Below are 14,316 nucleotides of genomic sequence, written 5' to 3'. Positions count from 1 at the left end.
CTGGATATTACCAAGTGAAAAAAAGAGAAGGGCAGAAATGCATATACCATGGCCCGCCTGGTCTGTGCTTATGTGCAGATCCAATCAGGCTCCAGGGTAAGGAAGGCATGACCAGGTAGGTGGTTACCGTGGGGATGGCACCTTCAGTCTACCCCGGCTCCAGCCCCTCACCTGCTGCTCCTTCCCCTCCAGCAATGGACAGTGACCTCTGGGCAGCACGTCTCCTGCACTGCATTCCCCATGACCGGGAGGGGGATGGAGAGGAAAGAGCAAGGCCACACTGGCCCACACTAAGGAGGAGACTCAGACCAGAGGGGGCAGGCGGGTGCCGGGAGCCCCCAGCAGGGAGTGTCACCACTCACAGTGAGAATACTAATGGTGCCTGTTTCCCTCACTTTGGAAATGACCACCTTTGCTGGGTCACATGGCGGCCCTGAGAGTCACCTGATCCAGGCTCTCTGTCCTTTCTAAGAAGGACACGACAAGACATGAGATCAAGACCGACACTGCCTAGCAGAGCTCACATTCCAGGGGGTAGGTTGGAGGGCCAGGAAGGGGTCAGCAGGGACAGGCTCCCCGGAAGGGTCTGCAGCCTGGTGAGCTCACAGGACAGGGCGGCCACGGCTGCCTCTGATTACGGGAATAATTTAATCACAAGAAACTGCTTCATTGGACATGGGGCTGGAGGGAGAACTAGACGAACCATGAATTAAAGTGGAGGATATGAGAACCAGGCGAATCTTGGAGCCGGGGCCGGTGAGGGTCTGGAAACGGTTTGGTGGCCCTGCTGTGGCCAAGGCAGCTCTGAGCTACGAGGCTGGCTAATCGCTTCCTGCAGGCAGGCTCCACTCCAGCACCAATGGGTTTTAATAAAAACTTCCAATTGGGCCAGTAAACCCCTCATTAAGCTGTTTTCAAAGCATGAATTTAAGAGAGGTAAAGGTCACAGGGAGCATTTAATTTGCAACGGCTGCCGGGAGGTGCTGCTGTGACAGGGGACGTGGGGTCTGGGGGTGCAGGCCGCGTAAACATCTGACCTGCCCTCGGCCTGCCTGGAAACAGACTCAACACACAGGAGTGAGGGTGGCCCACTCGGCAAGAGCACAGCAGAGCAAGGCACCAAAGGTATGGCGGCAGGTGACAGACCTAAACACGGCCTGTCCGCTCGCGTCCTGCCCGCAGCCCAGGCTCTCCACGGCCCGCACAGGAGGCACGGCCCCACTACACAGCAGCTCCGCTGCCAGACACCTACCTGCCTAGGATGCTGCTCGCCTGCCCCGCCTCCCCGGCCTCACCCGCATGGGCCTCCGCAGCCTGGGCGTGTTTATTTTAAACGCTGCGATCCACTCCGTGCACCTGCCGAGAGGACCTGGTGTGCTCCCGGCTCACGTGGCACACACAATTCGAGTGGTCAGCCCTCACCGTCTCTGTTGTGGTCCTGTTCCCTGACCCTGCAGTTCGAGGCGGGACCCCAACACTTGCCCAGTTCCAAGGAAGACTGTGCACTAGCTGACACAGTTTTCACGTTAGGCTAAATCAAAAATTCGTCCACTGAGCTTCTCAATAAAACCAAGGATCCCTAAATGTCCAATTCTTAGCCTGATGAGCCTACAGTAAAACAGTGAACACTTATCCTCAAAAGGAACATCCTGGGCATGGAGCCTTTCGGAATCCTTCCTTAAAATTCCCTCTTCCCCCTCCCTCCCCACCAGAGTTGAGAAATAGGGAAATATGTCCCTTAAGAGAAAACTCCTAAGGAGTGAATCAAACGCACTTATGTTGTGCCTGTCAGGACAGCAAGGCTCCTGACAGATGAATCTCAGTGCTGAAAAGTGGAGACAGGGATGAAGGTGCCTGGAGGTCACTTGCCTGGAGGTCACCTGCTGGGAGGTCATCCCTGAAGGTCACCTGCCAGGAGGTCACCTGGAGGCACCATCTGCACACACTGAGGTCCCTCAAGATAAAATCAAATCAAAGAAGTTACAAAACATTCACTCCCAAGGCCTCAGGAGCCATGAAAGAAGGAGTGAGGCCTCAGGAAAGCACCAGCATCCCCATGTCTGTCTGTCTGTCTGTCTGTCTGCCTGGGCGTGAGGACCCTGGTAGATGGCCAAGAGCCGGAGCCGAGGAGATCCCGACCTGGGCTTGGCCAGCGTGCATCACCCATCCTCCAGTGGGTTGGCCTGTCCCTCTGGCGCTCTCGCCTGCCCAGGCCTGGGAGGGGCCTGCCTCTGAGCGTGGACTCTGCAGAAGCACTTGGAGGGAATCACAGTTCAGCCCGGAGAAAACGACTGAGGTGACCCTTCACTCACCCTGACCTGAGCACATGCGGGCAGAGGGGAGTCCCTTCCTGGAGCCCCCCTCCCTATGGCCCCGCCTGGAGCCCCACAGGACTCAGCCTTGGGCCAAGAGCAGCCTCATCCTGGGGGAAAAGACCAGAAAGCCCTTCCTGGAAGCCTCAGCTAAGCCAGGGCTGCCAGATTCCTGCATAGTTTTCAAATGCACAGGGACCAGCATGAAGTTCGAAAAAGGCTCCCAGCCCCAAGCTCGCAAATATCAAAAAAGCACACTTCCTGCAGGGGAGCAGGAAGCAGGCCGCACTTACAGGGCACAGAATTTTAGACCTATTTTTTGAAGTAAAAGTTGCAACACTAGTGGCCTCCAAAGTGCACAGCAGAGAGTGCATGGTGGTGGGCACCACGGTCTCCTGTGTTCACACGGCCTCTCCTCACCCAGAGTCCCCTCGAACAGAACTGAAAACAAATGCTATGCGCTGCTTTGCCTCTTGTTGATGTAATAACTGTGAGACAGTCAAGGAATCCCATCTCCAGCTCCTGGTCTAGGCCACAAGCTCCAAGTCACCCGTCATACTTGTCACAGGAGGCCCTGTACGGCTGGTAAGGGAATGACCTTTAAGGAATGAAGCGCAAAGACAGTGACCTCTGATGCAGGGGGCATGCGCCTCAGAGGCCAGGCGGAGACGGTGAGGGGGGCAGCCCTGGACCCCGACTGCCTACCGTGCATGGAGGGAGAGGTCAGCATGGGAGCAGGAGGGGCGGGAGGGCACTGGGCTCCCATCCCACCCGACATGGATCTTGGTGCCCCGGGGAACCCCTGCTTCTGCTTCCTGAGCCTGGGAGGACCCTTGAGACGCGTCAACTGCTGAACCCGCTATGTCCCCAGGGCTGCCCAGAGGCCTCGGGGTCGAGACCAGCTGCGCGCTCAGCCTGCTTGATCACTCCCGGCCACGTGCCCAGAGCCCTGCGCCTCTACTGGCTCGGGAGCCTCTGGGGCTGCGCTGCTCACAGAGCACGGGTGGGACCTGAAGTCTCCCCACAGAGAACCAAGCAAAACCTGAGCCTGTGGGGCACCCAGGAAACTTGTGCTGCATGGGGTGTCCCCGGGGACGCCTGGGAGTGGAGAGCAGGCCTGCAGGACACTGCAGTCCTCATGCCACAAGTCCCTCCACCACCAGAAGGGTACAACCAATGACAATGTCCTGGGACACCCCGCTGGGTGCCCATCACCAGTATGAAAACAGATGTCAGCATATGAGGGCATGACAGATGGAGGCATGACAGTAGCATTAGTCCCCCATCTGGTGGAAGGCCGTGGATGAGGATGCAGGTCAAGGGCAAACGGGTTATCAGAGAGAGACGGTGCAACCACAGAGAACGAGAGACGCCAGCACGAGAAGCCAGGACACGTGCAAAGATACATACCCCAGATTACCTCTAACATGGTAGGCTATCCTAAGTGTCTGCCACTTACCAAATGAATACCTGAAAGACAGAAGGGGAAGAATGCATTAATTTAGGACGGCTTTACCAAAAACGTCTAATTTAAGCATCATTTCACCCCACTAAAGAAAGATTAACACAGTGTCTCCAAAGAGAACGGGGACAAGTTACGGAGGTCACCACATTACTGAGGTACAAGGAAAAAGTGAGGGGAGACATGCACTCAGGTGACAGAGTAGAGCGGCAGCTGAGGGGATACCTGCCCTCAGGTGACTGAGTGGAGGAGACCTGTATTTGGGTGTCTGAGTGGAGGTGAAGGTTAGGGGAAAAGTCACCTCAGGTGTAAGAGTAGAGGTGAAGCTAAGGGGTGACCTATCCTGAGGAGTCTGAGTGGAGATGAAGCTGAGGGGAGACCTGGTCTCAGATGTTTGAGTAACATGAAGGTGCAGGGAGACCTGCCCTCAGGTGTCTGAGTGAAGGTGAAGGTGAGGGGAGACCTGACCTGAGGTTTCTGAGTGGAGATGAGGGTGAGAAGAGACCTGTCCTGAGGTATCTGAGTGGATATGAAGGTGAGCGGAGACCTGCCATCAGGTGACACAGTGGAGAGAAAGCTAAGGGGAGATACACCCTCAAGTTTCCAGGTGGAGGTGAAGGTGACGGAGACCTTCCCTCTAAGGTCTAAGTGGAGGTAAAGGTGAGCAGAGAACCTCCTACAGGTGTCTGAGTGGATGTGAAAATGAGGGTAGACCTGTGCAGAGGTGTGCAAGTGGAGGTGAAGCTGAGGGAAGACCTGTCCTCAGGTCCCTGAGAGGAGGTAAAGCTGAGGGGTGACCTGCATTCAGGTGTCTGAGTGAAGATAAATGTCAAGGGAGACCTGTCCTAGGTCTCTTAGTAAAGATGAGGTGAAGGAAGACCTGCACTCAGGTGTCTGAGTGGAGGTGAAGCTAAAGTGGAGACCTGTCCTGAGGTGTCTGTGTAGAGGTGAAGAAGAGGGGAGAGATGCACTGAGGTTTCTGAGTGGAGGTGAAACTGAAGGGGCACCTGCTCTCAGGCATCTGAGTGGAGATAAAAATGAGGGGAGACCAGCCATCAGCTCTCTGAGTGGAGGTGAAGCTGAAGGGAGTCCTGCCCTGAAGTGTCTGAGCAAAGATGAAGTTGAGGGGAGACATGCTCTGAGGTGTGAGTGGAGGTGAAGCTGAGGGGAGACCTGTCCTAGTTTACTGAACTTGGGGTGCACACCTTAGGTACCCAGGTAACTGTCATTGACAGTAGTGTTTCCTATTTGCCCCAATGTACAATCACACTACAGGGCCACGCCCACAACAGGGTATCAATAAACATGTTTGGAAAAGTAAATGTAATACTGTTCACCCTTGAACAATTTGGCATTTAGGCAGGCTATTCTGCAGTGGAGGTTTTTTTTAGATCGGCCCTCTCACTGCAGGTTGAGTGGTTTCCTCATAGGTTTTAGTGAGAAACCTGTGTAGAAGTGAACTCAACGCAATTCTGACCCATGTATTCAGAGGTCAACTGTACTTGGTTTTACTGCAGTTAATAATTTCCTTCAAACACCATGAAAATGTCCTACCCTAGAATCTTTAATTTCAAAGGACACCCCATTACCACGAGCACAGGTTATTAGAAAAGCAACCCTAAATGGAGGATGTGTCAGACATGCCTTCCCTGTGGAATCTGAGGGAGTTGGGGGTCTTCGCCCACAAGGGCTTCCAGGATGCACCCCTGGGGAGCACAAACGTGTATGGACCCCAGGTCATGGAAAGGAACCCCACAATGTAACACAAGTGGCCCTGGCTGGGATCGCAGTGGCTCCAGAACACATTCCTCACACCTGTGAATCCTCTGCCCGTCACTCTGCCCAAGTTAACACAACACCCAGCAGGAGGACCCGAGAATACAAAGGGACACAACTGTCTCTAACTGACTCTGCAAGTGATCATGAGTGAAAGGAGCAAGGCAGCGGTCCCAGCTACACTGTGGATGAGCCATGCAGCACCTCCTCAGTGACGGCAGCTGCACAGGGAGGCCGCATAGGGTGACTCCATCTGTGTGAAGCAGCCAGAGCAGGCATGTCCGCACAGACAGGAAGCAAGAGCGGGTGCCAGGGGGTGAGGACGCAGGCCCAGGCTGATGAAATGTTTTAGAGGCAGATGGTGATTGTTCTTACACGTGTTAAATGGTTACATTTTATGGTTCGTAAATAAAGATGTTAAAAAAAAAAGTTGTCTGATTAAGGAGGTGTGAATGAAACAATACGAAGTCTGAGATTTGCTAGAAGCTCCCAAAGGGGAGGGAAGGGCAGGGTGCGGGGTCGCGAGGAGGGCGCCCTGACTGCCTGTTTCCCACACGAAGCAATTTCCCACCTGAGAAGGTAGGACACAGACCCTGCAGGCCAGGCAATAAAGAACATGGTGAGGCCAGGGCCCTTCCTCAGAGTAGGGGCGTTTTAACAATCCGACCCAGAGAGATGCTGGCTTCCTACAGGGAAAGCTGCACGGAGGAGCGAGGACAGAACGAGCATAGAACATGGGCCTGAGCGCTCTGCGTTACTCCTTCTGCTTCTGAGCAGGATTCTGAGTTTCCATAATAAAAACCTATAAACAGCCAGTGCACACACTGGCTAATGCGACAAATAAGTTTACCCAGTAAATTCTCCCAATAAACAACCTTGGTGAGCAGAGAAAAGGGAAGGGGCTGACTTTTTTTTTTTTTGTGTGGTACACGGGCCTCTCACTGTTGTTGCCTCTCCCGTTGCGGAGCACAGGCTCCGGACGCGCAGGCTCAGTGGCCATGGCTCACGGGCCCAGCCGCTCCGGGGCATGTGGGATCTTCCCGCACCGGGGCACGAACCCGAGTCCCCTGCATCAGCAGGCGGACTCTCAACCACTGTGACACCAGGGAAGCCCGGGGCTGACTTTTAAAACCTCACAAACAATGGACATTTTACATTTTCATCAGAACCAACTGGAAGAGACTGAAAGCTAACAGGACAGAGGAGGCCTGGCCTAGCTCCCACCCACAGCCTGGCCACCAGAACAGTGTCCCTGTGGACACCGGCGACGGGCTTGTGGCATCACTGTTGTCAAATTTGCTGAGGGCATTTGGAAATGCGTTCTCTCCTAACTTCACCTGTTTTGAATTTTAAATTTCAAGGCTGCTTGATATAAGATTTTTAAATATAGGCAGTTATATCTAATTACGTGAAAAGTTAAAAAGTATTCATTAGACTTTTACAGCTTTTATTATATTTTTAACAGCTGGAACTTGTTTTAGAAGAGATGGCTGTCCACGGAACTACTTTGGGGGATGGTCTGTTGTTTTGTTCTTTAAAGAAACTCAAGTCCTCCCTGGTCTAAGAGTTCCAGATTTTGCTCCCAAATGGTCTGTATTAACGCCTTACCTCCAACTGTCTGTTAGTGACAGGCCTTCCCCCGTCAGAGGTGGCCCACAGCCCACCGACCACTCATCTCCACGGCAAGGAAGCAGAGAACCAAGAAGGGAGGGGTGTGTGTGCCAGGCCTCCTCGCGCCCATGTCTGCAGCCCTCGGCCTTGAGCTACCCCAGCGACCTCTATGCAAGGCTCCTGTTTTACAGAAAGCCTCTGATTAGAAAACTAAAGCAGTTCCCAGCGATTTTTCACTTTGTAAGAAGGCATCATGGATAAATATTTTATTTTTATTTTATAAATTTTTAAAAAAGATTTATTTATTTATTTTTGGCTGTGTTGGGTCTTTGTTGCTGTGCACGGGCTTTCTCTAGTTGCGGTGAGCAGGGGCTACTCTTCGTTGTGGTGCACGGGCTTCTCATTGCGGTGGCTTCTCTTGTTGCAGAGCACAGGCTCTAGGTGCCTGGGCTTCAGGAGTTGTGGCTCGCGGGCTCTGGAGTGCAGGCTCAGTAGTTGTGGCGCACGGGCTTAGTTGTTCCGCAGCATGTGTGATCTTCCCGGACCAGGGCACGAACCCGTGTCCCCTGCAGTGGCAGGCGGATTCTTAACCACTGCGCCACCAGGGAAGCCCTGGATAAATATTTTAGATTGCTCTCCCCTGGCTGTGGAGGGGCAGCTGTGAATTTGTAGAATTCTCCCACTTTCTTGCCTGGCACAGAGTGCTTCTCGAAGGCCCACTCGGGAAGCAGGTGGATGGGAATTCATGATAAAGCATGTTCTTCCAAGCCGTGTCCGTGAGTGCTGCGTGGAGACGGCTGAACAGAAGCAGGGCAGGACAGAAAGGCCAGAGGGGGTGAAGCAGTGGCCCGACCGATGCAGCCAATGGGTGACTGCCCCCACCCCGCCCCCAGTCCAGGAACATGGTCTGTCTTGGGACCCGCCACATCTTGGCACCGTCTGAGAGAGCAGAGAAGGCCTGTGTCAGTGTCCGATGCCCGTGGGCAGCGGTGAGCCACTCCTTCGACAAGGACATGGGGCTTCCCCAGGGAACAGGGCCCTGCTGCATGGCCACACGGCAGAAATGGCACCATGCTGCTGCCCGGACCTTGCAAAACCGTAGCAGGAATTCATTTCTACACATCAAATCTATCTACACCCGTAAAAGCACCTGGGGCTACGGGGCAGGGGCAGCCGTGGACATCAACTGCGTTTAAGGCCAAAATAAAGTTTTCATCCTCAACAGTCTGAAGGCGGCCGCTATGCAGGGGTCCCCTCTGCACCTCTGCAGCCCTCAGGCATCTGCTGCCGGCACTCTTTGAAGTTGATACTCTGTCCCTTCTGCCAGAGGAAAGTGCCAAGGCGGCTTCCTCTGCAGGAAGGGACCTCCGGAGCCCCTGACCTCGCTCCAAGTTTCTAGAGATAATCCTTTCTTCTTTGTGGGGGCCGGGAAGGTGGGAAGAGGAAAGGACGGCCACACGGCCATCCTTAAGAGCAACAAAGAAGCCCTTTAGGATTCCTGTCAAAGCAAAGCACAGATAACAGAACCAGAAATCTAACTTTTTGGGAAAGTTGATACTAACTGAAGAAACTGGAGAAGAAGGGACAACTCGGGCTTCCGATGCCATTTGAGCAGGACAGCACTGGGCTGGTCCGTCTTCCGTGAGGTCACTCGCATTTCACGCAACAACAGTCACTGAGCTCTGGCTCTGTCTCTCTTCAGTGTCACTGACCCCAAGATGTTTCAATGCCTAGAGCAAGAGGACGGGCACCCAGGGCACCAATAAACATGCTCCAGTCCACGGCGACTTGGCCAATGACTGAGTAAACACGGGGATGCCAGAGAGACCTGTGGGGAAGAGCCCACGTCACTGTGTGTGCCCCCCTCGAGGAGGGGCTGACACCACCACCCCCTCCATGTGTGGGCTGTGCTGTGATGACCTCCAATGAGGACACGGTGGAGACTTGGGACAGTGGAGACGCCTGATAGGCATGACCTCGGCCAGAGGTCAGGGCAACGTCCGCAGACAGGTCATGCTGAGGGCAGGGACTCCTGATCCGACGTGTCGACAACAGCACTTTACCTCTGGTCTTCCTCTCAAACCCATCACCACGACAACAATGAGAAAAACATCAGACAAATCCCGCCGGAGGGACATTCTACAAAACCCCTGATCGGTCCTCCTCAACACCGTCTAGGCGTCCAGAACAGGGGTGTCTGAGCCACAGTCCCAGCCCAAGGGGGCCCAAGGAGATGTGGCAAACAAGATTTCTGTGGGACCTGCATGGGGTCCCGGGATGGGAAGGACTGAGAAGAGGTGAATGAACAATAGTGTCAACACTGGCTTGTTAAGTGTGACAAATGCACCGTCTAATGTAGAGGATAATAACGGGAAACTGGGAGTGGGACACTCAGGAACTCCGCACTGCTTCTGCAGTAATTCAGTAGGTCTCAAACTCTTCTAAAAATGAAGTCTGTGAAATTAAGAAAAGTCGAGGTAGCTGGGCAGCAACAACATCTGCACCTGTCAGGAGAGCTGCCTCCAACCCCGCAAACAGAACGCACAGAACGGCCGTCACCTCAAGGCCAGCCCAGCTCCCCTCCTGTGAGTGCAACACCCGGGGGCTCTGGCAACGGCCAAGGGAGGTGAACTCAAGTTCTGGCCAGAACAGGACAGACTCGCCCTGCATCTGATGTGCCTGGCCCAAAGCTCCTTGCTGCAGACCCAGCGCCTGGCCACCCCCCACCCCGTCCCGCCTGCCAGAGCTGCGCCCTCTGCCAGCAAGGCCTCCTCTATGAGACCCAGACATGGAACCAAGAGTGTCACGGAGCTGGCCCTGGCTGTCTGCCCTTCGGGGACGACTATGACTCCTGCTGTCACCCAGTCCCTGGGCACCATTAAATCAGAACCTACTCCTGCCACGCTTGATTGAGACTCTGGGGGGCGGTGTGTGATCCCAAAGCCATGCGGCGCGGCCACACCTGTGTCCTTGGAAACTCTGGGCCCCCCGGGCCGGCCTTGCACCTCTCCTGAGGGACCTGCTGGCCTGGTGGGCTTCTTACTGCCCGCTCTCGGTGGCAGCACTGTCCTCAGGGAGGCCCCCAAATGTCTAGCCCCTGGGCGCCAAGCCTCTGCCTCACTTCCTGTCTTGAAGAACCGTCTGGCGTCGTCTCCTTCCCATGTCCAGAAGACACGACAGGTGTCAGGAAGGTGCACCCCTGCTGCCTGCTGCACCCTCTCTCAGAGTTTCTCAACCAACCCAGACAGAACAGAACCACAGCCTAAGGAAACACCACAACGGCAGTGCATCTGCTCCTCCTTCTCCTCCCTCTGGCCAGCAAAGTCCAAGGACTCCCTCACCCACCCCGTAGCTCCGACCCACCTGGCCCGCTTTGTGAGTCTGTGGCACCTTGACCCTATGGGGCCCCCTCCTACGGGCCGTGGGAGTCGTTCCCTTCGGGCCCTGGGAGTCGTTCCCATTCCCTGAAAGAAGCCTGACAGTAGCCCTGGTCTAGAGGCAACAGGGCCCAGCTTCCAAGGCCTGAAAACCCAAAACCATGCCTGCCCTGCTCTTCAAGACGAGGTGGGGCAGGTGGGGAGGGCGGTTGTGGTCCTCGCCTTAGATCTGCCCACATGTGAAAGTATCGCCTTCTAACTGCCGGGCCTGGAACAGCAGAAACCCAGAGGAAGCTGGCACGTGTCCCTGACAAACCACAGGGCGTGTGAGGAGCAGAGCTGACAGCCACTATGGACTCAGGGCCACACTGGTGCTGGCAGCAGAGGAAGGTTTCGGAGATACCCTGCAGGTGAAATCAGGAGGATGTGGAGGTTGGTGAAACATGGGGGAAGCAGGAAGACTCACAAACAAGTCCCAGATCTCCCCAGGATCCCACCTGGGGGACAGGCTGAGTGTGGACATGCTGATTTGTGGAGCTAGGGACACAGCTAAGCCAACAACACAGCCCAGGTGTCTATGGGGCCAGGGCTGGGTCTCAGCATGGCCATGGCTGGCCCCAAGCCTACCCATGCACTGCGCTGCCTCCAGGGTGCAGCTCCAGGAGAGGACCCCAGAGAGCTGGACCCTCACCCAGGGGCAGACCACCCCAGCTGGCCCTGTCTTGGTTCCCTTGTTTCTGCTGCAAGGTGGGAACACTGTGATCCTGCTCTCCCTCCTGCCACCACTAGACAAGCAGTTGATAACACCAGTCTTTTCTGGCTCCTCTGAAAGTATTGCTTCCCGAGTCTGAGGACCTGGGTCATCACCCTACAAAGCACTAACTGCATGACTAAAGCCACTCTCCCCAAAATGAAGATCTCTGACCATTGCCGCCATGAATTGGATTCATCAGGTTCCTGCTAGCCTCACCACGCATGTACTAGGACCATGTCAGGAGGGCGGGAGAAGGGCGGGCACGATCCCAGGATCCCAGAATGAGCAGGCTGTCTGGAAGGCTGCCTGACTCCGCCCAAGATATCGACATGGGACCCCACCAGCCTCACTTGGCAGCAACGCTGCATCACATGTCTGCTGAGGACGTTCATTTCCAACGCTGGGACTTCATCACAGATGCCAGTTGGGGTCAGCAGGAGCAGAGGGGACACCCACTTAAGAGAAGGAAGTGAGCAAGGCTTCAAGTGAAGCAGTGGCCATAGTGCACACAAGCCAGACTGGGCAGGCGCCGAGCCACCACCATGGGACCCCAGGGCAGGGGCCTCGGTGCCGGCCAAGATGTGCCCCGTGCACCTGCCTGGTGTCTCCTTGCCCCATGTGGGCTTCCTGTCCCCACTGCAGGCCACCAGCTGGATGACACTTGAAAGACATCCAATCAACAGTGTCCATTATCTGAGGATCTCACCCCAAACAGATATCCTTCTCCCTCAACTTAAAATAAATGGGACGTGAAAGAACAGAGTGTGTCTAACTCTCATGCTGGGGCATCAAGAAAAGGAAAGCCCAATTTCCATTTAAGGGGTCCTCACTCTCCCAGTAAGTTTCCAGCATCACTCTGACAACCTGGAAACTATCATCCATTAAGGAGCCCCGAGTCAAGGTGACCTGAGACACCTTCCAGAAAGAGTGGCCTGCCCAGCCTCACCTGGGGCCCCACACGTGGGCCACAGCAAGCAGCCTGCAGTTCCGCTGGGAACACAGATGTTCGGCATCAAGAATGTGGTAAATAATCCACTGGTCTCCACTGACAGGTTTTTGTTTTGTTTTGTTTTACATTTTTCACCTAAAACATCTCGTGTCATTTTTTATTAAAATAAATTTATTTTATCTTTGGCTGTGTTGGGTCTTTGTTGCTGCATGCGGGCTTTCTCTAGTTGCAGGGAGTTGGGGTTACTCTTCATTGCAGTGCGCGGGCTTCTCATTGCAGTGGCTTCTCTTGTTGTGGAGCAGAGGCTCTAGCTGCGTGTGCTTCAGTAGTTGTGGCTCGTGGGCTCTAGAGTGCAGGCTCAGTAGTTGTGGCGCATGGGCTTAACTGCTCCGCGGCATGTGGGATCTTCCTAGACCAGGGCTCGAACCCATGTCCTCTGAATTGGCAGGTGGATTCTTAACCACTGCGCCATGAGGGAAGCCCTCATGTGTCATTTCTGAGAAAACAGTTTTATTTTATTTTCCTTGAGTGAGCTTAAATTAATTCAAATCACATTTTTAAACACATCCAAGTGGAAGGGAGCAGAACATCTTTTTCACTGAAAAAATACAAGACTCTATTTTTGGCCATGTGTACTCAGACCAGTTTTCAAAAATCTTCCTGACCAACACATTCTAGATGTGACTAGAAATTACTGTTTAAAATTGACAGTGGAGGGACTTCCCTGGTGGCATGGTGGTTAAGAATCTGCATGCCAATGCAGGGGACACAGGTTCGAGCCCTGGTCTGGGAAGATCCCACATGCTGCCGAGCAAGTAAGCCCGTGTACCACAACTAATGAGCCTGCGCTCTAGAGCACACGAGCACAACTACTGAAGCTCGCACGCCTAGAGCTCGTGCTCCACAACAAGAGAAGCCACTGCAGTGAGAAGCCCATGCACCACAACAAAGAGTAGCCCACACTTGCCGCAACTAAAGAAAACCCACGCACAGCAAGAAAGACCCAACACAGCCAAAAATAAAATAAACAAATTTATTAAAAAACAAAACAAAACAAAACTGACAGTGGAGGGACTTCCCTGGTGGCACGGTGGTTAAGAATCTGCCTGCCGACGCATGGTACACAGGTTCAATCCCTGGTCTGGGAGGATTCCACATGCCGCAGAGCAACTAAGCCCATGCGCCATAACTACTGAGCCTGCGCTCTAGAGCCCGTGAGCCACAACTACAGAGCCCGCGTGCCACAACCACTGAAGCCCATGCACCCTAGAGCCCACGTGCCGCAACTGCTGAAGCCCGCATGCCTAAAGCCACTGCAATGAGAAGCCCGTGCACTGCAACAAAGAGTAGCCCCTGCTCGCCACCACTAGAGAAAGCCCATAAGCAGCAACGAAGACCCAATGCAGCCAAAAATAAATTAAAAGAGAAAAGAGGGCTTCCCTGGTGGCGCAGTGGTTGAGAGTCCGCCTGCGATGCAGGGGACACGGGTTTGTGTCCTGGTCCGGGAAGATCCCACATGCCGCAGAGCGGCTGGGCCCGTGAGCCATGGCCACTGAGCCTGCGCGTCCGGAGCCTGTGCTCCGCAACGGGAGAGGCCACAACAGTGACGGGCCTGCGTACCGCAAAGAAAAAAAAAAAGAAAAAAACCCCAAACTGACAGTGGATACAATTTTCCCGGTTGCTGGGTGAGGTACAGTATGGCCCGAGCCCCGTGTTACAGACAGGTGCATCCTCTGAGCAGGACACTGGAGCCAGGCATTGCGCTCCCCCTCTCTGTAACTCCAGCTGTTAAAACGGGGCAAACGTACCCAGAATTCTCCCTCCTCTGACATGCGCTAAATCACACGTGCCAAGAAACAGCAGCCTTTTAGACATCACAGACAACCCCAGCCAGAGTCCTCTTGTGCTGTAAACATCCACTGACCAGAGAGACTAGAGGCGGGCAGTGAATGCCTGTGGCCGCTGAGGAGGTCAGACAGCCCGAGGTGGCAGCACCCGTGAATCCCAGGTGGGGAGAAGCAGACAGGAATGAAGGACGCTTCCCTCGCCTCACAGCTGCCTGACGGGCACGAGGC

General features: G+C 54.5%; 1 protein-coding gene across 3 annotated transcripts in view; it reads right to left on the bottom strand.

The window, feature by feature from the left end:
• Positions 1-14,316, bottom strand: part of LMF1 (lipase maturation factor 1) — a 92,166-nt gene that overhangs the window by 54,841 nt on the left and 23,009 nt on the right. The window contains exon 3 of one of the 3 annotated variants that reach the window (XM_067707161.1): positions 3,772-3,782. The exons of the other annotated variants lie outside the window; for them this stretch is intronic. Within the exon in view, the coding sequence (XP_067563262.1) occupies positions 3,772-3,782 (11 nt within the window). The remainder of the gene's footprint in view (positions 1-3,771; positions 3,783-14,316) is intronic. 3 annotated transcript variants of the gene reach the window in all.

Source organism: Pseudorca crassidens, chromosome 15 (genome assembly GCF_039906515.1).
Source record: "Pseudorca crassidens isolate mPseCra1 chromosome 15, mPseCra1.hap1, whole genome shotgun sequence".
NCBI lineage: Eukaryota > Metazoa > Chordata > Mammalia > Artiodactyla > Delphinidae > Pseudorca > Pseudorca crassidens.
Note: the sequence above shows the minus strand (reverse complement) of the source record. Positions and strands in the feature narration are given on the sequence as shown.